At 46.9% G+C, this 25,841-nt stretch overlaps 1 protein-coding gene across 1 annotated transcript in view; it reads right to left on the bottom strand.

Moving 5' to 3' along the window:
- The window catches only part of tat (tyrosine aminotransferase), a 119,690-nt gene that overhangs the window by 46,605 nt on the left and 47,244 nt on the right, over window positions 1-25,841 (bottom strand). The window contains exon 5 of the mRNA XM_078204920.1: window positions 9,792-9,930. Within this exon, the coding sequence (XP_078061046.1) occupies window positions 9,792-9,930 (139 nt within the window). The remainder of the gene's footprint in view (window positions 1-9,791; window positions 9,931-25,841) is intronic.

A 25,841-nucleotide genomic window follows, 5' to 3' on the forward strand; every position in this document is an offset into this window, starting at 1 on the left:
TATTTACTCACCCCCATTAGGTTAGAGGAGGTGTAAGGGTGGGGGACACTAAGTGTAGTGTCTCGGGTTTAGGAACCGTCCAACTTATATACAGGTAAAAATAAAACACTTAACCAGCAACCACCGCGACCCGCACTATAAAAGCAAACTACAAACCGTCCCAGAACCCCCCATGGCCGACTTCCGGTTTCCTGCTGCTCTGAAAAAAAAAGTAAGTTAGTTTTATACTCACAGTTACGCTCAGCTCCGCCCTCCGACCGCTCCCTGCAGACTAGGCCCCAAAGGGCAATGCTGGTAGAAGTAGGGAACTCTGGATGACTCGGGATATTGAGGTCCTGGTCAAGTAGAAGAAGGAGTCATATGACATGCATAGGCAGCTGGGATCAAGTGAAAAATATAGGGGATGTAGGAGTAGAGTTAAGAGAGAAATCAGGAGGCAAAAAGGAGATTGTTTTGGCAGATAAAGCAAAGGAGAATCCAAAGAGCCATAAAGGGCAAAAGAGTAACTAGAGAGAGTAGGACCTCTTAAGGATCAACAAGGTCATCTATGTGCGGATCTACAAGAGATGGGTGGGATCCTAAATGAATATTTCTCATCAGTATTTACTATTGAGAAAAGCATGGACATTAGGGAACTTGGGGAAATAAATAGTGATGTCTTGAGGAGTGTACATATAACAGAGGAGGAGGTGCTGGAAGTCTTAAAGCGCATCAAGGTAGATAAATCCCCAGGACCTGATGAAGTGTATCCCAGAACGTTGTGGGAGGCTAGGGAGGAAATTGCAGGTCCCCTAACAGAGATATTTGAATCATCGACAGCCACAGGTGAGGTGCCTGAAGATTGGAGGGGGGCAAATGTTGTGCCTTTGTTTAAAAAGGGCTGCAAGATAAAACCTGGGATCTACAGGCCAATGAGCCTCACATCTGTAGTGGGTAAGTTGTTAGAAGATATTCTGAGATACAGGATCTACAGGCATTTAGAGAGCCAAGGACTGATTATAGGGACAGTCAGCATGGCTTTGTGAGTGGAAACTCATGTCTCACAAATTTGATTGAGTTTTTTGAAGGGGTAACCAAGAAGGTAGATGAGGGCAGTGCAGTTGATGTTGTCTACATGGACTTTAGCAAGGCCTTTGACAAGGTAGCACATGGTAGGTTGTTGCATAAGGTTAAATCTCATGGGATCCAGGGTGAGGTAGCCAACTGGATACAAAATTGGCTTGATGACAGGAGACAGAGGGTAGTTGTAGAGGGTTGTTTTTCAAACTGGAGGCCTGTGACCAGCGGTGTGCCTCATGGCTCTTGTTGATCCGCACATAGATGACCTTGTTGATCCTTAAGAGGCCCTACTCTCTCCCTAGTTATTCTTTTGCCCTTTATGTATTTGTAGAAGCTCTTTGGATTCTCCTTTCTTTGCCTTATCTGTCAAAATAATCTTGTGTCCCCTTTTTGCCCTCCCGATTTCTCTCTTAACTCTACTCCTACACCCTCTCTACTCCTGAATGGATCCACTTGATCCCAGCTGCCTATGCAAGTGATGTGCCTCCTTCTACTTCTTGACCAGGGCCTCAATATCCCGAGTCATCCAGGGTTCCCTACTTCTACCAGCCTTTCTCTTCACTCTCAGAGGAATGTGCTTACCCTGAACCCTGGTTAACACACTTTTGAAAGCCTCCCACTTACCAGACGTCCCTTTGCCTTCCCACAGACTTCCCCAGTTAACTGTTGAAAGTTCCTGCCTGATACCACTGTTATTTGTCATTGATATTAATGATTTGGATGAGAATATAGGAGGCATGTTTAGTAAGTTTGCAGATGACACCAAGATTGGTGACATAGTGGACAGTGAAGGAGGTTATTGAGGATTGCAATGGGATCTTGATCAATTGAGCCAGTGGGCTGACGAAGAGTAGATGGAGTTAAATTTAGATAAATGCGAGGTGATGCATTTTGGTAGATCGAACCAGGGCAGGACTTACTCTGTTAATGGTAGGGCGTTGGGGAGAGTTATAGAACAAAGAGATCTAAGCATACAGGTAGATAGCTCCTTGAAAGTGGAGTCACAGGTGGACAGAGTGGTGAAGAAGGCATTCGGCATGCTTGGTTTCATTGGTCAGAGCATTGAATACAGGAGTTGGGACGTCTTGTTGAAGTTGTACAAGGCATTGGTAAGGCCACAGTTGGAATGCTGTGTACAGGTCTGGTCACCCTATTATAGAATGGATATTATTAAAGTAAAAAGAGAACAGAAAAGATTTACTAGGATGCTACTGGGACTTGATGGTTTGAGTTATTAGGAGAGGCTGGATAGACCTTTTCACTGGAGCGTAGGAGGCTTAAGGGTGATCTTATAAAGGTCTATAAAATAATGAGGGGCATAGATCAGCTAGATAGTCAATATCTTTTCCCAAAGGTAAGGGAGTCTAAATCTAGAGGGCATAGATTTAAGGCGAGAGGGGAGAGATACAAAAGGGTCCAGAGGGGCAATTTTTTCACACAGAGGGTGGTGAGTATCTGGAACAAGCTGCCAGACGTAGTAGTAGAGGCGGATACAATTTTGTCTTTTAAAAAACATTTAGACAGTTACATGGGTACGATAGGTAGAGAGGGATATGGGCCAAATGCGGGCAATTGGGACTAGCTTAGGGGCTCAAAAAAGGGGCGGCATGGACAAGTTGGGCCAAAGGGCCTGTTTCCATGCTGCAAATCTCTATGATTCTATGACTCTATGACAAGGGAACAGGCCTTCCTGGACTGGATGTTGTGCAATGAGAAAGGATTAGTTGGCAATCTAGTTGTGAGAGAACATTGGGGATGAGTGACCATATTATGGTAGAATTCTTTATCAAGGTGGATAATGATGTAGTTGATTCTGAGACCAGAGTCCTGAATCTCAATAAAGGTGATCGTGATGGTATGAGGCATGAATTGCCATGCTGCACTGGGAAACATTACTGAAAGGAAAAACATAGTAACATAAGAACATAAGAAATAGGAGCAGGAGAAGGCCATTTGGCCCTTCGAGCCTGCTCCGCCATTCATTATGATCATGGCTGATCGTCCAATTCAATAGCCTAATTCTGCTTTCTCCCCATAACCTTTGATCCCATTCGCCCCAAGTGCTATATCCAGCCGCCTCTTGAATACATTCAATGTTTTGGCATCAACTACTTCCTGTGGTAATGAATTCCAAAGGCTCACCATCTTTGGGTGAAGAAATGTCTCCTCATCTCCATCCTAAATGGACAACCCCGAATCCTCAGACTGTGACCCCTGGTTCTGGACTCCCCCACCATCGAGAACATCCTTCCTGCCTAGTCCTGTTAGAATTTTAACATCAGTCCCGCCATCTCCGGAATCAGCCTGGTAAACCTTCACTGCACTCCCTCAAGAGCAAGGTCATCCTTCTTCAGAAACAGAGACCAAAACTGCACACAATACTCTAGGTGTGGCCTCACCAAGGCCGTGTATAATTGCAACAACACATCCCTGCTCCTGTACTCAAAACCTCTTGTCATGAAGGCCAACATACCATTTGCCTTTTTTACCACCTGCTGCACCTGCATGCTGACCTTCAGTGACTGGTGCACAAGGACACCCAGGTCCTGCTGCACACTCCCCTCTCCCAATTTACAGCCATTCAGGTAGTAATCTGCCTTCTTGTTTTTACTTCCAAAGTAAATAACCTCACATTTATCCAAATTATACTGCATCTGCCATTGATTTGCCCACTCACCCAACCTGTCCAGATTATGCTGGATATTATCTGGATATAAATTGTCCCATTGGTAAGGGCAGGTCATGTTTGACTAATTTGGTGGAATTCTTTGAGAACATTACATGTACAGTGGACAATGGGGAACCTGTGGATGTGGTGTATCTGGATTTCCAGAAGGCATTTGACAAGGTGCCGCACCAAAGACTGCTACATAAGATAAAGGTGCACTGTGTTACGGGTAATGTATTTGCATGGATAGAGGATTGGTTAACGAACAGAAAGCAAAGAGTGGGGGTAAATGGGTGTTTTTCTGGTTGGCGATCAGTGACTAGTGGTGTGCCTCAGGGATCAGTATTGGGACCGCAATTGTTTACGATTTACATAGATGATTTGGAGTTGGGGACCAAGTGTAGTGTGTCAAAATTTGCAAATGACACTAAGATGGGTGGCAGAGCAAAGTGTGCAGAGGACGCTGAAAGTCTGCAAAGGGATATAGATAGTCTAAGTGACTGGGCGAGGGTCTGGCAGATGGAGTACAATGTTGGTAAATGTGAGGTCATCCATTTTGGTAGGAATAACAGCAAAATGGACTATTATTTAAATGGTAAAAAATTGCAGCATGCTGCCATGCAGAGGGACCTGGGTGTTCTTGTGCAGGAATCTCAAGGAGTTGGTTTGCAGGTGCAACAGGTAATTAAGAAGGCAAATGGAATTTTGTCTTTCATTGCTAGAGGGATGGAGTTTAAAAACAGCGAGATTATGTTGCAGCTGTATAAGGTGCTGGTGAGGCCACATAGTGTGTTAAAGTGGATTGGGGACTGGCTATCCGACAGGAAGCAAAGAGTCGGAATAAATGGGTGTTTTTCCGGTTGGAGGAAGGTAACTAGTGGCGTGCCGCAGGGATCGGTACTCGGGCCGCAACTATCTACCATTTATATAGATGATCTGGAGGAGGGGACGGAGTGTAGGGTAACGAAGTTTGCAGACGACACAAAGATAAGTGGAAAAGTGAATCGTGTGGAGGACGGAGAAGATCTGCAGAGAGATTTGGACAGGCTGAGTGAGTGGGCGAGGATATGGCAAATGGAGTATAACGTTGATAAATGCGAGGTTATACACTTTGGAGGAAATAATAACAAATGGGATTACTATCTCAATGGAAACAAATTAAAACATGCTACCGTGCAAAGGGACCTGGGGGTCCTTGTGCATGAGACGCAAAAGCCCAGTCTGCAGGTACAACAGGTGATCAAGAAGGCAAATGGGATGTTGGCCTATATCGCGAGGGGGATAGAATATAAAAGCAGCGATGTCTTGATGCACCTGTACAGGGCATTGGTGAGGACGCAGCTGGAATACTGTGTGCAGTATTGGTCCCCTTATATGAGGAAGGATATATTGGCATTGGAGGGAGTGCAGAGAAGGTTCACCAGGCTGATACCGGAGATGAGGGGTTTGGATTATGAGGAGAGGCTGAGGAGATTGGGTTTGTACTCGTTGGAGTTTAGAAGGATGAGGGGGGATCTTATGGAGACCTATAAGATAATGCGGGGGCTGGATAGGGTGGAGGCGGAGAGATTCTTTCCACTTAGTAAGGAAGTTAAAACTAGAGGACACAGCCTCAAAATAAAGGGGGGTCGGTTTAAGACAGAGTTGAGGAGGAACTTCTTCTCCCAGAGGGTGGTGAATCTCTGGAATTCTCTGCCCACTGAGGTGGTGGAGGCTACCTCGCTGAATATGTTTAAAGCGCGGATGGATGGATTCCTGATCGATAAGGGAATTAAGGGTTATGGGGATCAGGCGGGTAAGTGGTACTGATCCACGTCAGATCAGCCATGATCTTACTGAATGGCGGGGCAGGCTCGAGGGGCTAGATGGCCTACTCCTGCTCCTATTTCTTATGTTCTCACCAGGAGTACTGTGTACAGTTTTGGTCTCCTTACTTGAGAAAGGATATACTGGCACTGGAGGGGGTACAGAGGAGATTCACTCAGTTGATTCCGGAGTTGAGAGTGTTGGCTTATGAGGAGAGACTGAGCCCATACTCATTGGAATTCAGAAGAATGAGGGGAGATCTTATAGAAACATATAAGATTATGAAGGGAATAGATAAGATAGAAGCAGGGAAGCTGTTTCCACTGGCGGGTGAAACTAGAACTAGGGGGCATGGAGAGGGTTGGGAGGGGGGTGTGACCAATCATCCCCAGGGTGGGGAGGGGGGGGGGGGCTGGTGGGAGGAGAGGGGGTGTGACCGATCATCTCCTGAGGGGGTGGGAGGAGAGGGGGTGTGACGTATCATCCTCTGGGGGTGGGGCCGCTGCCACTCTGCGGCCGATCGGTGGGGAGGGAGGGGGCAGGGAGTTCCGCTGCCACTCTGCGGAATGCTGAGGTGAATAATGACAGTCGTGGTGTTTGAAATAAGCGGCCACTCCAGAGATGAGGAGGGATCGGCCGCAGAGTGGCAGCGGAACCCTCCCCCCCCACCGATCAGCCACAGAGTGGCTGCGGCCCCCCCAGTGAATGATACGTCACACCCCCTCTCCTCCCACCTCCCCCCCCCCCCCCCCCCCCCCCCCCCACACAGGGGATGATCGGTCACACCCCCTCATTGCAGTCTCTGACCCCGCTCTTCGGAGGCTGCAGTGGCGACTTTGGATTTTTATTCGGCAGGTCGATTAGAGCGTGGATCCGCATCGGACCAGAAGACGGTAAAGTGGGAATTGGCAGTAGAGTTGGGCGTGCGGTTCATTAAGTCGATTTAAATGCATGCAAATGCACACACCCGAATCGGGTGTCGGTAAAGCCGCAATCTGCTCGGAATTGGGTGCAGATCGCAGTATAGGCCCGACGCCCAACTTTACCGCGATTTCGCGCCCGAAAACGGGCACGAAGTTTTGGTAAAATCGGGCCCTTTGTTTCCTCTCTGCCAACCAGTTTTCTATCCATCTCAATACACTTCCCTCGATCCCATGTGCTTTAATCACGCACGATAATCTCTTATACGGGACTTTGTCAAATGCTTTCTGAAAGTCCAAAGATACCACATCGACTGGCTCCCCCTTGTCAACTCTACTAGTTACGTCTTCAAAGAATTCCAACAGATTTGTCAAGCATGATTTCCCCTTCATAAATCCATGCTGACTCTGTCTGATCCTACCACTGCTTTAAAGTCCTTGATAATGGATTCAAGAATTTTCCCCAGTACCAATGTTAGGATTAATGATCTATAATTCCCTGTTTTCTCTCTACCTCCATTTTTGAATATTGGAGTGACATTAGCTCACCTCCAATCTGCAGGGACTGTTCCAGAGAATCCTGGAAGATGACCACCAATGCATCCACAATTTCTAGAGCCACTTCCTTAAATACTCTGGGATGTAGATTATCAGGCCCTGGGATTTATTCGCCTTCAATCCCATCAATTTTCCCAGCATCATTTCTCTATTAATATTGATCTCCCTCAGTTCTTCCTTCTCACTAAATCTTGCATTTTGAAAGACAGTGGACGGGCAACGGCGGGCATTTAAAGAACGAATAGATAAACTCCAGAAGTTGTTTATTCCTGTTTGGCGCAAGAGTGGTACGGGAATTGTGGCCAAACCATGGCTAACAAGGGAAATTAGAGATAGTATCAGATTCAAGGAAGAAGCATACAAATTGGCAAGAAAAAGCAATAGGCCTGAGGATTGGGAACAGTTTACAATTTAGCAAAGAACGACCAAGGAATTGATTAAGAAGGGGAAAATAGAGTATGAAAGCAAGCTAGTGGGGAACATAAAAACTGACTGTAAAAGTTTCTATTGATATGTAAAGAGAAAAAGATTTTAAAAAATGAATGTAGGCCCCATACAGTCAGAAACAGGAGAATTCATAACGGGGAATAAAGAAATGGTCGAGGAATTAAATTCGTAATTTGCTTCAGTCTTCACAAAGGAAGACATGAAAAATGTGCCACAGGTTCTGAGAGAAAAATGTTTTAGTGAGAAGTTGAAGGAAATCAGCATTAGTAGAAAAATCGTTTTGGGAAATTGATGGGATTGAAGGTGGATAAATCTCCAGATTCTGATAGAGAAAAAACAGGGAACTATAGACCAGTGAGCCTAACGTCGGTACTGGGAAGTTGCTAGAGTTTATTATCAGGGATTTCAAAACTCAGCATTTGGAAGGCAGTGGTATAATCAAAGTCAGCATGGATTTATAAAAGGGAAATCATGTTTGACGAATCTGTTGGAAATATTTGAGGATATAACTAGTAGAGTTGCCCTAAAAGAACCAGTGGATGTGGTTTATTTAGACTTTCAGAAGGCTTCCGACAAGGTCTCACATAACAGACCACTATGTAAAGTTAAATGGACATGGGATTGTAGGCAATGTCTGAGATGGATAGAAAGCTGGTTAGCGGATAGGAAGCAAAGAGTTGGCATAAATGGGTCTTTTTCTGATTGGCGGTCAGTGACTAGTGGGGTTTCGCAGGGATCTGTGCTAACTGTTCACATTATATGTTAATGATTTGGAAGAGGGAGCTGAATGTATTATCTCCAAATTTGTAGATGATACAAAGTTGGGTGGGAGGGTGAGCTGTGAGGAGGATGCAGAGATGCTTCAGTGTGATTTGGACAGGCTGAGTGTGTGGGTATCTGCATGGCAGATGCAGTATAATGTGGATAATTGTGAGGTTATCCATTTTGGTAGCAATAATACGAAGACAAATTATTACTTGAATGGGTGTAAATTGAGAGAGGTGGATACTCAGAGAAACCTTGGAATCCTCGTGCATCTGTCGCTGAAAGTAAGCGCGCAGGTACAGCAGGCAGTAAAGAAGGCAAATGGTATGTTGGCCTTCATAGCGAGAGGATTTGAGTATCGGGATAGGGATGTTTTGCTGCAATTGTATAGGGCATTGGTGAGGTCACACCTGGAGTATTGTGTGCAGTTTTGGTCTCCTTATCTGAGGAAGGATGTCCTTGTTATAGAGGGAGTACAGCGAAGGTTTACCAGGCTGATTCCTGGAATGGCAGGTCTGTCATATGAGGAGAGACTAAGTCGGCTAGGATTATATTCACTGGAGTTTAGAAGAGCAAGAGGGGATCTCATAGAAACTTATAAAATTCTCACAGGGTTAGATAGGTTAGATTCAGAAAGAATGTTCCTAATGGTGGGGAAGTCCAGAACCAGGGGTCATAGTTTGAGGATAAGAGCTAAACCTTTTAAAACTGAGGTGAGGAGAAATTTCTTCACCCAGAGGGTGGTGAATGTATGGAATTCACTACCACTGAATGTAGTTGAGGCCAAAACGTTGTCTGATTTCAAGAAGAAATTAGGTACAGCTCTTGGGGCTAAAGGGTTCATGGGAATTGGGGGGAAGGGGTGTCAGGATATTGAATTCAACAATCAGCCATGATCAAGATGAATGGTTGGGCAGGCCCGAAGGGCCGAATGGTCTCCTCCTGCTTCTAGTCTCTATGTTTCTATGCAGTAATTGACTCCTTGATCAATAACGCAACACCACCTCCTCTTTTACATTGCACTCTCCCCCCCTCGCCTGAAGATTCTATATCCCAGAATATTGAGGCTGCCAGTCCTGCCCCTTCCTCAGCTATGTCTCTGTGATAACAATAATATCAGACTCCCGTGAGTTAATCAACGCCTGCAATTCATCTGCCTTACCCGTAAGACATCTTGCATCCAGCCTTGCGATATTCCCTTGTGCCTTACCATGTCAACCTTTGCTCTTCCTTCCAATACCGACTTGGATTTTCCTCCATAGTTAGTTGTGCATCACCCCCTACTGCATCTCCACCCCCCTGCACTCTGCAGATTTGTTATTGTATTCTGCCACACCACAACTTGTGGGAGAGATTTTATGACATATATCATTCACAGACAGCTCTCTAAAGTCTTCACCAGTGAAGACCAGGGGAACCAGTTACACCAGGGGAATTTCACAGTAACTTCATTGCAGTGTTAATGTAAGCCTTACTTGTGACTAATAAATAAACTTTACTTCACTTTACTTATGTATTCACAAACACTGGTCCCTTGGTTTGAAAAATGTTCAAACTGCAGTACGAACCAGTGAGAATCTTTTGGAGATGTGATTTACTGAACACGGAGCCACAGGGATTTGAGGGATTGTTCACAATGATGCAAGCAGTTTTATCATCAATCAATGCTTCCATTTGTTTCAGGTCAATTTTCCATGATCTTTCTGGCTGTAATCAGTCAAAAGAAAATCACAATCAATTTCTCACCATCTAATAGCATGAAGCAAATGTGAATATGCACAGTTACGGGCACAGTATGGCACAATAGGCCAGTAATGGGCACAGTATGGCACAATAGGCCAGTAATGGGCACAGTATGGCACAATAGGCCAGTAATGGGCACAGTATGGCACAATAGGCCAGTAACGGGCACAGTATGGCACAATAGGCCAGTAATGGGCACAGTATGGCACAATAGGCCAGTAACGGGCACAGTATGGCACAACAGGCACAGTAACGGGCACAGTATGGCACAATAGGCCAGTAACGGGCACAGTATGGCACAATAGGCCAGTAATGGGCACAGTATGGCACAATAGGCACAGTAACGGGCACAGTATGGCACAATAGGCCAGTAACGGGCACAGTATGGCACAATAGGCACAGTAACGGGCACAGTATGGCACAATAGGCCAGTAACGGGCACAGTATGGCACAATAGGCACAGTAACGGGCACAGTATGGCACAATAGGCACAGTAACGGGCACAGTATGGCACAATAGGCCAGTTACAGGCACAGTATGGCACAATAGGCACAGTAACGGGCACAGTATGGCACAATAGGCACAGTAACGGGCACAGTATGGCACAATAGGCACAGTAACGGGCACAGTATGGCACAATAGGCCAGTTCCACTGGTGCAAGCTGAGAGGGAGTGATTGGAGGCAGGAGTGGTGGTGAGAGAGTGATTGAATTATTTATTTATTTAATTAGTCAGTTAGTGTGTGTTTTTTTTGGCCTTTACTTTTGCAGTAGTATTTTTCTTAAGTTTAAAGTGAAAACCGGAAGTGGGCTGCTAAGGAGTCTGGGAAGGGTTTTTTAAGCGCGCGAAGTATAAAAGGTAGGCTGCAGTATACAGCGGGCAGCATCGGGAACGGGCAGGGGAGTGTGTGGGAAGCAGAGTGTGAGCTATAAGGCTTTGGCTCACAGGGCTTAGGCAGAAAGGGCGAACAGGGGTGAGTTTAATTCATTTTTGCTGTTTCTACCTGGTACTGGCAAGGTATCTAGAGGGGATGGGTGTGCAGGCAGTGCTATGTTCCTCTTGCACTATGTTTGAGGTGAGGGATGACGACAGTGTCCCTGCTGATTACACCTGTGGGAAGTGCACCCATCTGCAGCTCCTCCAAAACCGTGTTAGGGAACTGGAGCTGGAGTTGGATGAACTTAGGATCATTAGGGACGCAGAGGTGGCCATAGACAGAAGCTTTAGGAATACAGTTACTCCGAGGAATGAAAACGGATGGGTGACGGTAAGAGGGGCTGGGAGGAAGCAGTCCGTGCAGGGATCCCCTGTGGTCGTTCCCCTTAGCAACAAGTATTCCGCTTTGGATACGGTTGAGGGGGATGACATACCAGTGGTGAGCCGCAGTGAGAGGATCTCCAGCACTGTGTCCGTCTCTGTGGCTCGGGAGGGTAAGGGGCAGAGCGGGAGGGCAATAGTAATTGGGGACTCGTTAGTTAGAGGGATAGATAGGAGGTTCTGTGGCAGCAAAAGAGACTCACGGATGGTATGTTGCCTACCGGATGCCAAGGTCCGTGACGTCTCAGACCGTGTTTTCCGGATTCTGAAGGGGAAGGGGAAACAGTCACAAGTCGTGGTACACATTGGCACCAACGGCATAGGTAAGAGAAGGGACGGGGATTTAAAGCAGGAATTTCTGGAGCTGGGCTGGAAGCTGAGAGCCAAGACAAAACATGTGGTCATCTCTGGTACGTTGCCGGTGCCACGTGATAGCGAGTTGAGGAACAGGGAGAGAGTGCAGTTAAACATGTGGTTGCAGGGATGGTGTAGGAGGGAGGGTTTCAGATACGTGGATAATTGGAACACATTCTGGGGAAGGTGGGACCTGTACAAACAGGACGGGGTGCACCTGAACCAGAGGGGCACCAATATCCTAGGAGGGAAATTTGATACGGCTCTTCAGGGGGGTTTAAACTAATTTGTCAGGGGAGTGGGAAAAGGAGTTGTAGTCCAGAAGTCAGTGAGGGTGGTGAGGTATTGGGGAAGGTATCAGGGTCAAGCGTGGGTACCTGTAGACAGGAAGGTGGGTTGAAGTGTGTCTACTTCAATGCAAGGAGCATCCGGAACAAGGTAGATGAACTTGGGGCGTGGATTGGTACTTGGGACTACGATGTTGTGGCCATAACGGAGACGTGGGTAGAACAAGGACAGGAATGGTTGTTGGACATTCCGGGGTATAGATGTTTCAGTAAGTGTAGGGAAGCTGGTAAAAGAGGTGGAGGAGTGGCATTGTTAATCAAGGATAGTTTAACGGCTGCGGAAAGGCACTTCGAGGGGATCTGCACACTGAGGTAATATGGGCTGAGGTTAAAAATAGGAAAGGAGCGGTCACGTTGTTAGGAGTTTACTATAGGCCCCCAAATAGTAATAGAGATGTGGAGGAAGAAATTGCTAAGCAGATTATGGATATGTGTGGGGGTCACAGGGTAGTTGTCATGGGGGACTTTAACTTTCCAAATATTGATTGGAACCTTTGTAGGTCAAATAGTTCGGATGGGGCAGTTTTTGTGCAGTGTGTGCAGGAGGGTTTCCTGACACAATATGTGGATAGGCCGACAAGAGGTGAGGCCACATTGGATTTGGTACTGGGAAATGAACCGGGCCAAGTGAGTTGGAGTTTAAGAGCCGTGGGGTTATGCTGCAACTGTACAGGACCTTGGTGAGACCGCATTTGGAATATTGCGTGCAGTTCTGGTCACCTCACTATAAGAAGGATGTGGAAGCGCTGGAAAGAGTGCAGAGGAGATTTACCAGGATGCTGCCTGGTTTGGAGTGTCGGTCTTATGAGGAAAGGTTGAGGGAGCTGGGGCTGTTCTCTCTGGAGCGGAGGAGATTGAGGGGAGACTTAATAGAGGTTTATAAAATGATGAAGGGGATAGATCGAGTGAACGTTCAAAGACTATTTCCTCGGGTGGATGGAGCTATTACAAGGGGGCATAACTATAGGGTTCATGGTGGGAGATATAGGAAGGATATCAGAGGTAGGTTCTTCACGCAGAGAGTGGTTGGGGTGTGGAATGGACTGCCTGCAGTGATAGTGGAGTCAGACACTTTAGGATCATTTAAGCGGTTATTGGATAGGCACATGGAGCACACCAGGATGGTAGGGAGTGGGATAGCTTGATCTTGGTTTCAGATGAAGGTCGGCACAACATCGTGGGCCGAAGGGCCTGTTCTGTGCTGTACTGTTCTATGTTCTATGTAAGTGTTAGATTTGGTTGTGGGAGAGCACTTTGGAGATAGTGACCACAATTTGGTGTCTTTTGTTATTGCAATGGAGAGGGATAGGGCCGTATGGCAGGGCAAGGTTTACAATTGGGGGAGAGGTAATTATGATGCGATTAGGCAAGAATTAGGGGGCATAAGTTGGGAACAGAAACTGTCAGGGAAAGGAACTAATGAAAAGTGGAACTTTTTCAAGGAACAAATACTGGGTGTCCTTGATAGGTATGTCCCTGTCAGGCAGGGAGGAAATGGCCGAGTGAGGGAACCATGGTTCATGATGGGCTACATCCTAGAGTTCTAAAGGAGATAGCTGAAGAAATAGTGGAGGCATTAGTTATGATCTTTCAAAAGTCACTGGAGTCAGGGAAAGTCCCAGAGGATTGGAAAATCGCTGTTGTAACCCCACTGTTCAAGAAGGGAACAAGAAAAAAGATGGAAAATTATAGGCCAATTAGCCTAACCTCAGTTGTTGGCAAAATTCTAGAATCCATCGTTAAGGATGAGATTTCTAAATTCTTGGAAGTGCAGGGTCGGATTAGGACAAGTCAGCATGGATTTAGTAAGGGGAGGTCGTGCCTGACAAACCTGTTAGAGTTCTTTGAAGAGATAACAAATAGGTTAGACCAAGGAGAGCCAATGGATGTTATCTATCTTGACTTCCAAAAGGCCTTTGACAAGGTGCCTCATGGGAGACTGCTGAGTAAAATAAGGGCCCATGGTATTCGAGGCAAGGTACTAACATGGATTGACGATTGGCTGTCAGACAGAAGGCAGAGAGTTGGGATAAAAGGTTCTTTCTCAGAATGGCAACCGGTGATAAGTGGTGTCCCGCAGCGTTCAGTGTTGGGGCCACAGCTGTTCTCTTTACATATTAACAATCTAGATGACGGGACTGGGGGCATTCTGGCCACGTTTGCCGATGATACAAAGATAGGTGGAGGGGCAGGTAGTATTGAGGAGGTGGGGAGGCTGCAGAAAGATTTAGACAGTTTAGGAGAGTGGTCCAAGAAGTGGCTGATGAAATTCAACGTGGGCAAGTGCGAGGTCTTGCACTTTGGAAAAAAGAATAGAGGCATGGACTATTTTCTAAACGGTGACAAAATTCATAATGCTAAAGTGCAAAGGGACTTGGGAGTCCTAGTCCAGGATTCTCTAAAGGTAAACTTGCAGGTTGAGTCCGTAATTAAGAAAGCAAATGTAATGTTGTCATTTATCTCAAGAGGCTTGGAATACAAAAGCAGGGATGTACTTCTGAGGCTTTATAAAGCACTGGTTAGGCCCCATTTGGAGTACTGTGAGCAATTTTGGGCCCCACACCTCAGGAAGGACATACTGGCACTGGAGCGGGTCCAGCGGAGATTCACACGGATGATCCCAGGAATGGTAGGCCTGACATACGATGAACGTCTGAGGATCGTGGGATTGTATTCATTGGAGTTTAGGAGGTTGAGGGGAGATCTGATAGAAACTTACAAGATAATGAACGGCTTAGATAGGATGGACGTAGGGAAGTTGTTTCCATTAGCAGGGGAGACTAGGACGCGGGGGCACAACCTTAGAATAAAAGGGAGTCACTTTAGAACAGAGATGAGGAGAAATTTCTTCAGCCAGAGAGTGGTAGGTCTGTGGAATTCATTGCCACAGAGGGCTGTGGAGGCCGAGACGTTGAGCGTCTTCAAGACAGAAATTGATAAATTCTTGATTTCTCGAGGAATTAAGGGCTATGGGGAGAGAGCGGGTAAATGGAGTTGAAATCAACCATGATCGAAAGGTGGAGTGGACTCGATGGGCCGAATGGCCTTACTTCCGCTCCTATGTCTTATGGTCTTATGAAAGAGGTGGAATGTCTTGTGAAAAGGAAGAGGGAAGCTTATGTAAGGATGAGGAAACAAGGTTCAGATGGCTCGATTGAGGGTTACAAGTTAGCAAGGAATGAGCTGAAAAAGGGGCTTAGGAGAGCTAGGAGGGGACATGAGAAGTCCTTGGCGGGTCGGATCAAGGAAAACCCCAAGGCTTTTTACTCTTATGTGAGGAATAAAAGAATGACCAGGGTGAGGTTAGGGCCGGTCAAGGACAGTAGTGGGAACTTGTGTGTGGAGTCAGTAGAGATAGGCGAGGTGATGAATGAATACTTTTCTTCAGTGTTCACCAAGGAGAGGGGCCATGTTTTTGAGGAAGAGAAGATGTTACAGGCTAATAGGCTGGAGGAAATAGATGTTCGGAGGGAGGATGTCCTGGCAGTTTTGAATAAACTGAAGGTCGATAAGTCCCCTGGGCCTGATGAAATATATCCTAGGATTCTTTGGGAGGCAAGGGATGAGATTGCAGAGCCTTTGGCTTTGATCTTTGGGTCCTCGCTGTCCACGGGGATAGTGCCAGAGGACTGGAGAATGGCAAATGTTGTTCCTCTGTTTAAGAAAGGGAATAGAAATGACCCTGGTAATTATAGACCAGTTAGTCTTACTTCGGTGGTTGGTAAATTGATGGAAAAGGTCCTTAGGGATGGGATTTACGACCATTTAGAAAGATGCGGATTAATCTGGGATAGTCAGCACGGATTCGTGAAGGGCAAGTCGTGCCTCACAAATTTGATTGAATTTTTTGAGGAGGTAACTAAGTGTGTTGATGAAGGTAGGGCAGTTGATGTCATATACATGGATTTTAGTAAGGCGTTTGATAAGGTCCCCCATGGTCGGCTTATGATGAAAGTGAGGAGGTGTGGAATAGAGGGAAAGTTGGCCGATTGGGGCGGCACGGTAGCACAGTGGTTAGCACTGCTGCTTCACAGCTCCAGGGTCCCGGGTTCGATTCCCGGCTCGGGTCACTGTCTGTGTGGAGTTTGCACATTCTCGTCGTGTCTGCGTGGGTTTCCTCCGGGTGCTCCGGTTTCCTCCCACAGTCCAAAGATGTGCGGGTTAGGTTGATTGGCCAGGTTAAAAATTGCCCCTTAGAATCCTAAAATGCGTAGGTTAGAGGGATTAGCGGGTAAATATGTGGGGGTAGGGCTGGGTGGGATTGTGGTCGGTGCAGACTCGATGGGCCGAATGGCCTCCTTCTGCACTGTAGGGTTTCTATGATTCTATGATTCTATGGATAGGTAACTGGCTGTCTGATCGAAGACAGAGGGTGGTGGTGGATGGAAAATTTTCAGATTGGAGGCAGGTTGCTAGCGGAGTGCCACAGGGATCAGTGCTTGGTCCTCTGCTCTTTGTGATTTTTATTAATGACTTAGAGGAGGGGTCTGAAGGGTGGATCAGTAAATTTGCTGATGATACCAAGATTAGTGGAGTAGTGGATGAGGTGGAGGGCTGTTGTAGGCTGCAAAGAGACATAGATAGGATGCAAAACTGGGCTGAAAAATGGCAAATGGAATTTAACCCCGATAAATGTGAGGTGATTCATTTTGGGAGGACTAATTTAAATGTGAATTACAGGGTCAAAGGTAGGGTTCTGAAGACTGTGGAGGAACAGAGAGATATTGGGGTCCATATCCACAGATCTCTAAAGGTTGCCACTCAAGTGGATAGAGTTGTGAAGAAGGCCTATAGTGTGTTAGCTTTTATTAACAGGGGGTTGGAGTTTAAGAGCCGTGGGGTTATGCTGCAACTGTACAGGACCTTGGTGAGACCACATTTGGAATATTTGTGTGCAGTTCTGGTCACCTCACTATAAGAAGGATGTGGAAGCACTGGAAAGAGTGCAGAGGAGATTTACCAGGATGCCGCCTGGTTTGGAGGGTAGGTCTTATGAGGAAAGGTTGAGGGAGCTAGGGCTGTTCTCTCTGGAGCGGAGGAGGCTGAGGGGAGACTTAATAGAGGTTTATAAAATGATGAAGAGGATAGATAGAGTGAATGTTCAAAGACTATTTCCTTGGGTGGATGGAGCTATTACAAGGGGGCATAACTATAGGATTCATGGTGGGAGACACAGGAAGGATATCAGAGGTAGGTTCTTTACGCAGAGAGTGGTTGGGGTGTGGAATGGACTGCCTGCAGTGATAGTGGAGTCAGACACTTTAGGAACATTTAAGCGGTTATTGGATAGGCACATGGAGCACACCAGGATGATAGGGAGTGGGATAGCTTGATCTTGGTTTCAGATAAAGCTCTGCACAACATCGTGGGTCGAAGGGCCTGTTCTGTGCTGTATTGTTCTATGTTCTAACAGGCACAGTATGGCACAAATACAACAATTGTATGTGTGTTGAACTCACATTGCACACAGTTTCTGGAATGAGATATAGTACACGCAATAAACACAATGTATAACTCACAGTACAAGCAATTATGGATGGGCAACAAATGCTGAACTTGCCAACAACACTCCCATTCCATGAAGGAATAAAAAGACTGGATGGTGCAGTGGCTTTCTGGTGTTGGTGAGACATGTTGGGGGATGAGGGCTAGTGTGGGATCTTGGGCTTCATGGACGGTGGTGTTGGGTGCAGCGGCAGCGAAGTTGTGCTGAACCTGTATAGAGATCTGGTTGGGTTACAGCTGAAATGTGCACTTTGTGCACTGCACTTTGGGAGTACTTTGGCATTTCTAGGAAGGGCATAGGGGAGATCTGCTGGGCTGGTTAAGGAACTTTGGCTGCAGGGTTGGGTTAGAGAAGCAGGTTTTGTTCTCTTTGGAGCAAAGGAAATTGGGGGAGATTTGACACAAGCGTACAAAATTATGACAGGTTTAGATAAGATGGACAAAGAAAAGCTATTGAGAAAACACTGGAAAATCTCAGCAGGTTGGCAGCATCTGGAAGGAGAGAAAAGAGCTGATGTTTTGAGTCCAGATAACCCTTTGACCAAGCTAAAAGGCATAGAAAGTGGGAGATATTTATACTGCAGGGGGCGGGAATGGAAGATGAGTCATAGCCATAGAAACCAGGGGAAAAGACTGCTAATGGCTGTCCACAGAGAGAATAAAGGGTGTGAATGGCCAAACGGCAGAGAAGCTTTAAGCTGTGATAGATGAAGTTGTTGGTGGGCGGCGGAGGGGAGGGGGGGGTGGATGGGACAGAGGTAGAAGGTAGAAAAGGGGAAGCGGGTGGAGAAACGGTAAGGGAAAGGGGATGAGGTACGGGGAAAAGTTTTCCCCCTTCTTTCCTCCTACTTCATCCCCCTTCCCTTACCTTTTCTTCCCCAGACTTCCCCTTTCCCACATTCTACCTCTGTCCCATTGCCCCCCCCCCCCCCCCTCCCCCAACATCTTCATCTCTCACAGCTGAAAGCTTCTCTGCCATTTGGCCATTCACACCCTTTATTCTCTCTGTGGACAGCTATTATCAGTCTTTTCCCCTGGTTTCTATGGCTATGACTCATCTTTCATTCCCACTCCCTGCAGTATAAATATCTCCCACTTTCTGTGCCTTTCAGCTTTGTCAAAGGATCATCTGGACTCGAAACGTCAGCTCTTTTCTCTCCTTACAGATGCTGCCAACCTGCTGAGATTTTCCAGCATTTTCTCTTTTGGTTTCAGATTCCAACATTCGCAGTAATTTGTTTTTATAAAGAAAAGCTATTCATATTAGCTGATGTTTTTAAGGACTAGGGAACACATCCACATTTCTTATTAAGCCTAATGTACAGCAAATAGTGTGGGTTATTGCATCAAGTCTATGTACTGTGAGTTTTCTTTGTAGATTCATTATGGCACAGAAGGAAGCCATTTGGCCTACCAAGTCCAGGCTAGCTCTCTTTGGAGCAATACAATCTGTCCCATTCTCACTATAGCCTAATGTCTTCCAAGTGTATTTTGATCTAATGCTTATTGATTTCCTTTTGTGGGTATTCATCATCCCTTTCCACCACTCTCATTGGAAGCAACTTCCAGGTAATTACCACATGTTGTGTAAAAGGTTCTTCTTCATATCCCCCTGCATCTCTTGCACCAAACCTTAAATATTAATGTCCTGCTATCTTCAATGATCTAAGCAAAAGACCCCCCCAGGTACATTTGACCTGTTTAGAATTGTTCCACTAAGCCTTTATTACTTCACACCTTATCCCTTCTATCAAAAGCACACTTCTCAACATTAACTTCTATCAGCCACTTGTCTGCTCATTGTGCTAACTTATCTATGCCCTGTTGCAATTGATTGCTATTTTTCTCAGTTTGCCTTTTCCCCAAGTTTAAGACCATAAGGAATAGGAACAGGAGTAGGCCATTCAGCCCTTTGAGCCTGCTCTGCCATTTAATAAAATCATGGTTGATGTAACACTGAATTCCAATTTCCTTCCTTCCCTCCGTAACCCTTAATTCCCCGACTGATTAAAAACCTATCAATCTCAAGCTTAAAAATGTTCAAGGACTCGGCCTCCACAGCTTCCTGGAGTAAAAAATTCCAGATTCACCACTCTTTGAGAGAAGAAGTGGGCGGCACGGTAGCACAGTGGTTAGCACTGCTGCTTCACAGCTCCAGGGACCTGGGTTTGATTCCCGGCTTGGGTCACTGTCTGTGTGGAGTTTGCACATTCTCCTCATGTCTGCGTGGGTTTTCTCCGAGTGTTCCGAGATGACACAAAGATGGCTGGAATTGCGGATAGCGAAGAGCATTGTCGGGCAATACAGCAGGATATAGATAGGCTGGAAAATTGGGCGGAGAGGTGGCAGATGGAATTTAATCCGGATAAATGCGAAGTGATGCATTTTGGAAGAAATAATGTAGGGAGGAGTTATGCAATAAATGGCAGAGTCATCAGGAGTATAGAAACACAGAGGGACCTAGGTGTGCAAGTCCACAAATCCTTGAAGGTGGCAACACAGGTGGAGAAGGTGGTGAAGAAGGCATATGGTATGCTTGCCTTTATAGGACGGGGTATAGAGTATAAAAGCTGGAGTCTGATGATGCAGCTGTATAGAACGCTGGTTAGGCCGCATTTGGAGTACTGCGTCCAGTTCTGGTCGCCGCACTACCAGAAGGACGTGGAGGCATTGGAGAGAGTGCAGAGAAGGTTTACCAGGATGTTGCCTGGTATGGAGGGTCTTAGCTATGAGGAGAGATTGGGTAGACTGGGGTTGTTCTCCTTGGAAAGACGGAGAATGAGGGGAGATCTAATAGAGGTATACAAGATTATGAAGGGTATAGATAGGGTGAACAGTGGGAAGCTTTTTCCCAGGTCGGAGGTGACGATCACGAGGGGTCACGGGCTCAAGCTGAGAGGGGCGAAGTATAACTCAGACATCAGAGGGACATTTTTTACACAGAGGGTGGTGGGGGCCTGGAATGCGCTGCCAAGTAGGGTGGTGGAGGCAGGCACGCTGACATCATTTAAGACTTACCTGGATAGTCACATGAGCAGCCTGGGAATGGAGGGATACAAACGATTGGTCTAGTTGGACCAAGGAGCGGCACAGGCTTGGAGGGCTGAAGGGCCTGTTTCCTGTGCTGTACTGTTCTTTGTTCTTTGTTCCGGTTTCCTCCCACAGTCCAAAGATGTGCGGGTTAGGTTGATTGGCCATGCTAAAATTGCACTTAGTGTCCTGGGATGCGTAGGTTAGAGGGATTGCGTCTTGAAAGTGCAGCAGAGAGGGAGAGATTCGCGAGAGGAGTGCTGCGGGTAAGCGCTGTTATTTTTTAACTTACTTTTTCGCGGGTTTTTTCTTTAAAAATATCTAAACCCGGAAGTGGTCGCGCAGGGAGGTCTGGGAGAGAGAGATTTTTTTTTTTCCCCAATAAATTGGAACAGAGAGGAATCCCGATACTCTACACTTGTAGAGTATCCCACCCTCCCTCCTCCTCTAACCTAAAAAAAAAAGACCCAGTGAGAGCAGGGCTTTGGAGAAAACAGGAGGAGGAAAGGTAAGTTTAAAATTTTCATTCACTTTTTTTTCCCTGTGTGTTTAAAGGGGCAATTATGAGTGTGAGGCCAGTATGTTGTTCCCAATGTAGGATGTGGGAGGTCCTGGAGGCTCCTAGCCTCCCGGACGACCATATCTGTGCTGGGTGTGTTGAGCTGCGGTTCCTAAGGGACCATGTTAGGGAACTGGAATTGCAGCTCGAGGACCTTCGCCGGGTTAGGGATAGTGAGGAGGTCATTGACAGGAGCTATCGGCAGGTGGTCACACCGGGACCACGGGAGGAGGGTAACTGGGTAACAGTGAGGAAGGAGAAAGCTCAGTTGATGGTGAGCACCCCGGTGGATGTGCCCCTTAATAATAAGTACTCCTGTCTGAGTACTACTGGGGTGGACAGCCCACCTGGGGGAAGCAGCGGTGGCAGTGTCTCTGGAGCTGAGCCTGGCCCAGTAGTGCAAAAGGGTAAGGAAAGGAGGGTAGTGCTAATTGGGGACTCTACGGTGAGGGGGTCAGATAGGCGTTTTTGCGGACACAGACGGGACTCTCGGATGGTGGTTTGCCTCCCTGGTGCAGGGGTCCGGGATGTCTCTGGTCGAGTCCCAGAAATCCTGAAAGGGGAGGGAGAGGAGCCGAAGGTCGTGATGCATATAGGTACTGCTGACATAGGTAGGAAGAGGGAAGGGGTCATGAAAAGAGAATATAGGGAGTTAGGTAGACAGCTGAGAAAGAGGAATGCAAAGGTAGTAATCTCGGGATTGCTGCCTGTGCCACGGGAGAGTGAGAACAGGAATCGGTGGAGAATGAATGCGTGGCTGAGGGACTGGAGCAAGGGACAAGGATTTGGGTACTTGGATCATTGGGACCTCTTTAGGGGCAGGTGTGACCTGTTTAAAAAAGACGGGTGGCACTTGAATCCCAGGGGGACCAATATCCTGGCGGGAAGGTTGGCTAAGGCTACTGGAGAGACTTTAAACTAGAAAGGTTGGGGGGAGGGAATCGAAATGAGGGGACTGAGAGCGAGGAGGTTAGCTCGCAAATAGATAAGGAATGTAAACAGGGTAAGAGGGAGGTTAGACGAGTGAAGGAGAAGGGAAGTGCTCAGGCTGAAGGTCTGAGATGTGTCTATTTTAATGCCAGGAGTGTAGTGAATAAAGTGGATGAGCTTGGAGCGTGGATTGCTGCTTCGAATTGTGATGTGGTGGCCATTACGGAGACTTGGATGTCTCAGGGACAGGACTGGGTGCTTCAGGTGCCGGGTTTTAGATGTTTCAGGAAGGACAGGGAGGGAGGCAAGAGAGGGGGGGGAGTGGCACTGTTGATCAGGGATAGTGTCACGGCTGTAGAGAAGGTGGACGCCGTGGAGGGATTGACTATGGAGTCTCTGTGGGTGGAGGTTAGGAACAGGAAGGGGTCGGTAACGTTGCTGGGTGTCTTCTATAGGCCGCCCAATAGTAACAGAGATGTTGAGGAGCAGATGGGGAAACAGATCCTGGAGAGATGTAGGAATAACAGAGTTGTCGTGATGGGAGATTTTAATTTCCCAAACATAGATTGGAATATCCCTAGGGCTAGGGGTTTGGATGGAGAGGAGTTTGTTAGGTGTGTCCAGGAGAGTTTCCTGACACAGTATGTGGATAAGCCTACTAGAGGAGAGGCTGTACTTGATCTGGTGCTGGCTAATGAACCTGGACAGGTGGAGGATCTCTCGGTGGGTGAGCATCTTGGGGATAGCGATCATAATTCTATCTCCTTCACGATAGCATTGGAAAGAGATAGGATCAGGCAGGCTAGGAAAGTGTTTCTCTGGAGTAAAGGGAAATACAGTGTCATCAGGGAGGAAATTAGACGGGTAAATTGGAAGGAGGCATTCTTGGGGAAAAGTACCGAAGGAAAGTGGAGGATTTTCAAGGAATGTTTGTCTGGAGCTCTGCATGACAACGTTCTGATGAGACAGGGGGTGTTGGTAGGGTACGGGAACCGTGGTGCACGAAGGTTGTGATGAACCTGGTGAATAAGAAAAGAGAGGCGTACAGAAGGTTCAGAGAGCTAGGAGGTGTTAAGGATTTAGAGGAGTATACGGGATGTAGGAAGGAGCTTAAGAAGGAAATTAGGAGAGCGAGAAGGGGTCATGAGAAGGCCTTGGCGGGTAAGATTAAGGAGAATCCCAAGGCTTTCTACAAATATGTCAAGAGTAAAAGGATGAGATGTGAAGGCATAGGACCCTTAAAAGGTGAAGGGGGAAAAGTTTGTGCGGAACCGTTAGAAATGGCGGAGCTGCTTAATGAATACTTTACCTCGGTATTCACGGTGGAAAGGGATCTGGGTGGTTGTACTGCTGGTTTGCGGTGGACAGAAAGGATCGAGCATGTGGACATAAAGAAAGAGGATGTGTTGGAACTATTGAATGGCATCAAGGTTGGTAAGTCGCCGGGACCGGATGGGATGTACCCCAGGTTACTGTGGGAGGCGAGGGAGGAGATTGCGGAGCCTTTGGCGATGATCTTTGCATCGTCGATGGAGACGGGAGAGGTTCCGAAGGATTGGAGGATTGCAGATGTGGTCCCTATATTCAAGAAAGGGAACAGGGACAGCCCGGGAAATTACCGACCGGTGAGTCTAACCTCAGTGGTTGGTAAGTTGATGGAGAGGATCCTGAGAGACAGGATTTATGATCATCTAGAGAAGTTTAGTATGATCAAAAGTAGTCAGCACGGCTTTGTCAAGGGCAGGTCGTGCCTTACGAGCCTGGTTGAGTTCTTTGAAAATGTGACCAAACACATTGACGAAGGAAGAGCGGTGGATGTGGTCTATATGGACTTCAGCAAGGCGTTCGATAAGGTCCCCCATGCAAGACTTCTTGAGAAAGTGAGAGGGCATGGGATCCAAGGGGCTGTTGCCTTGTGGATCCAGAACTGGCTTGCCTGCAGAAGGCAGAGAGTGGCTGTGGAGGGGTCTTTCTCTGCATGGAGGTCAGTGACCAATGGAGTGCCCCAGGGATCTGTTCTGGGACCCTTGCTGTTTGTCATTTTCATAAATGACCTAGATGAGGAAGTGGAGGGATGGGTTGGTAAGTTTGCTGACGACACCAAGGTAGGTGGTGTTGTGGATAGTTTGGAGGGATGTCAGAAGTTGCAGCGAGACATAGATAGAATGCAAGACTGGGCGGAGAAGTGGCAGATGGACTTCAACCCGGATAAGTGTGTAGTGATCCATTTTGGCAGATCCAATGGGATGAAGCAGCAGTATAATATGAAGGGTACCATTCTTAGCAGTGTAGAGGATCAGAAGGACCTTGGGGTCCGGGTCCATAGGACTCTTAAATCGGCCTCGCAGGTGGAGGATGCGGTCAAGAAGGCGTACGGCGTACTGGCCTTCATTAATCGAGGGATTGAGTTTAGGAGTCGGGAGATAATGCTGCAGCTTTATAGGACCCTGGTTAGACCCCACTTGGAGTACTGCGCGCAGTTCTGGTCACCTCATTACAGGAAAGATGTTGAAGCCATTGAAAGGGTGCAGAGGAGATTTACAAGGATGTTGCCTGGATTGGGGGGCATGCCTTATGAGGATAGGTTGAGGGAGCTTGGTCTCTTCTCCCTGGAGAGACGAAGGATGAGAGGTGACCTGATAGAGGTTTACAAGATGTTGAGAGGTCTGGATAGGGTAGACTCTCAGAGGCTATTTCCAAGGGCTGAAATGGTTGCTACGAGAGGACACAGGTTTAAGGTGCTGGGGGGTAGGTACAGAGTAGATGTCAGGGGTAAGTTTTTCACTCAGAGGGTGGTGGGTGAGTGGAATCGGCTGACGTCGGTGGTGGTGGAGGCAAACTCGTTGGGGTCTTTTAAGAGACTTCTGGATGAGTACATGGGATTTAATGGGATTGAGGGCTATAGATAGGCCTAGAGGTGGGGATGTGATCGGCGCAACTTGTGGGCCGAAGGGCCTGTTTGTGCTGTGGCTTTCTGTGTTCTATGTTCTATGATTAGTGGGTAAATATGTCGGGATATAGGGATAGGGCCTGGATGGGATTGTGGTCGGTGCAGACTCGATGGGCTGAATGGCCTCTTTCTGTGCTGTAGGGTTTCTAAGATTTCTAAGAAATTATTCCTCAAATCCCTCTCAAATGAACACCGACTATTTTGGCAACTCTGTCCTCTGGTTCTATACTCTCGCACATAGAAACATTCTCCCAATATTTACCCTGTTCAACCCCCTAAGAATCTTATATGTTTCAATCATATCACCTCTCATTCTTCTGAACTCAAAAGAGTACAGACCCAACCTGTTTAATCTTTCCCCATATGGCAGTCCCTCCATAGCTAGAATTATCCTCGTAAACCTCCTTTGTTCTGCCTCTAATGATAATATATCATTCCTCAAATAAGGGGCCCAAAACTGTGCACAGTATTCTAAATGTGGCCTCACCAGGACTTTGTCCAGTTGCAGCAATACCTCTTTTCTTTAATATTCCAGCCTGCTTGAAATAAAAGCTAGCATTCTATTTGCCTGCCCTATTACCTTCTGCACCTGTATGCTAGCTTTCTGCATTTCATGAACAAGGACCCCCAAGTCCCTCTGTGCCACAGCTTTCTGCATCTCACTTGGTTCAAATAATAACCTGCCTTCTCCTTCCTATTTCCAAAATGAACAATCTCACATTTTCCAATGTTGAAATTCTACTTGCCAACACCATGAGCTCCTACCTTGCTAGTAGCCTTTTGTGTGGTACCCGCCTTTTGAAAATCTAAATATGCAACATCAACTGGTTCACCTCTATCGACTCTGGCTGATACCTCCTCAAAGAACTCGAGTAAATTTGTC

The sequence above is a fragment of the Mustelus asterias genome, unplaced genomic scaffold (genome assembly GCF_964213995.1).
Source record: "Mustelus asterias unplaced genomic scaffold, sMusAst1.hap1.1 HAP1_SCAFFOLD_504, whole genome shotgun sequence".
Taxonomy (NCBI): domain Eukaryota; kingdom Metazoa; phylum Chordata; class Chondrichthyes; order Carcharhiniformes; family Triakidae; genus Mustelus; species Mustelus asterias.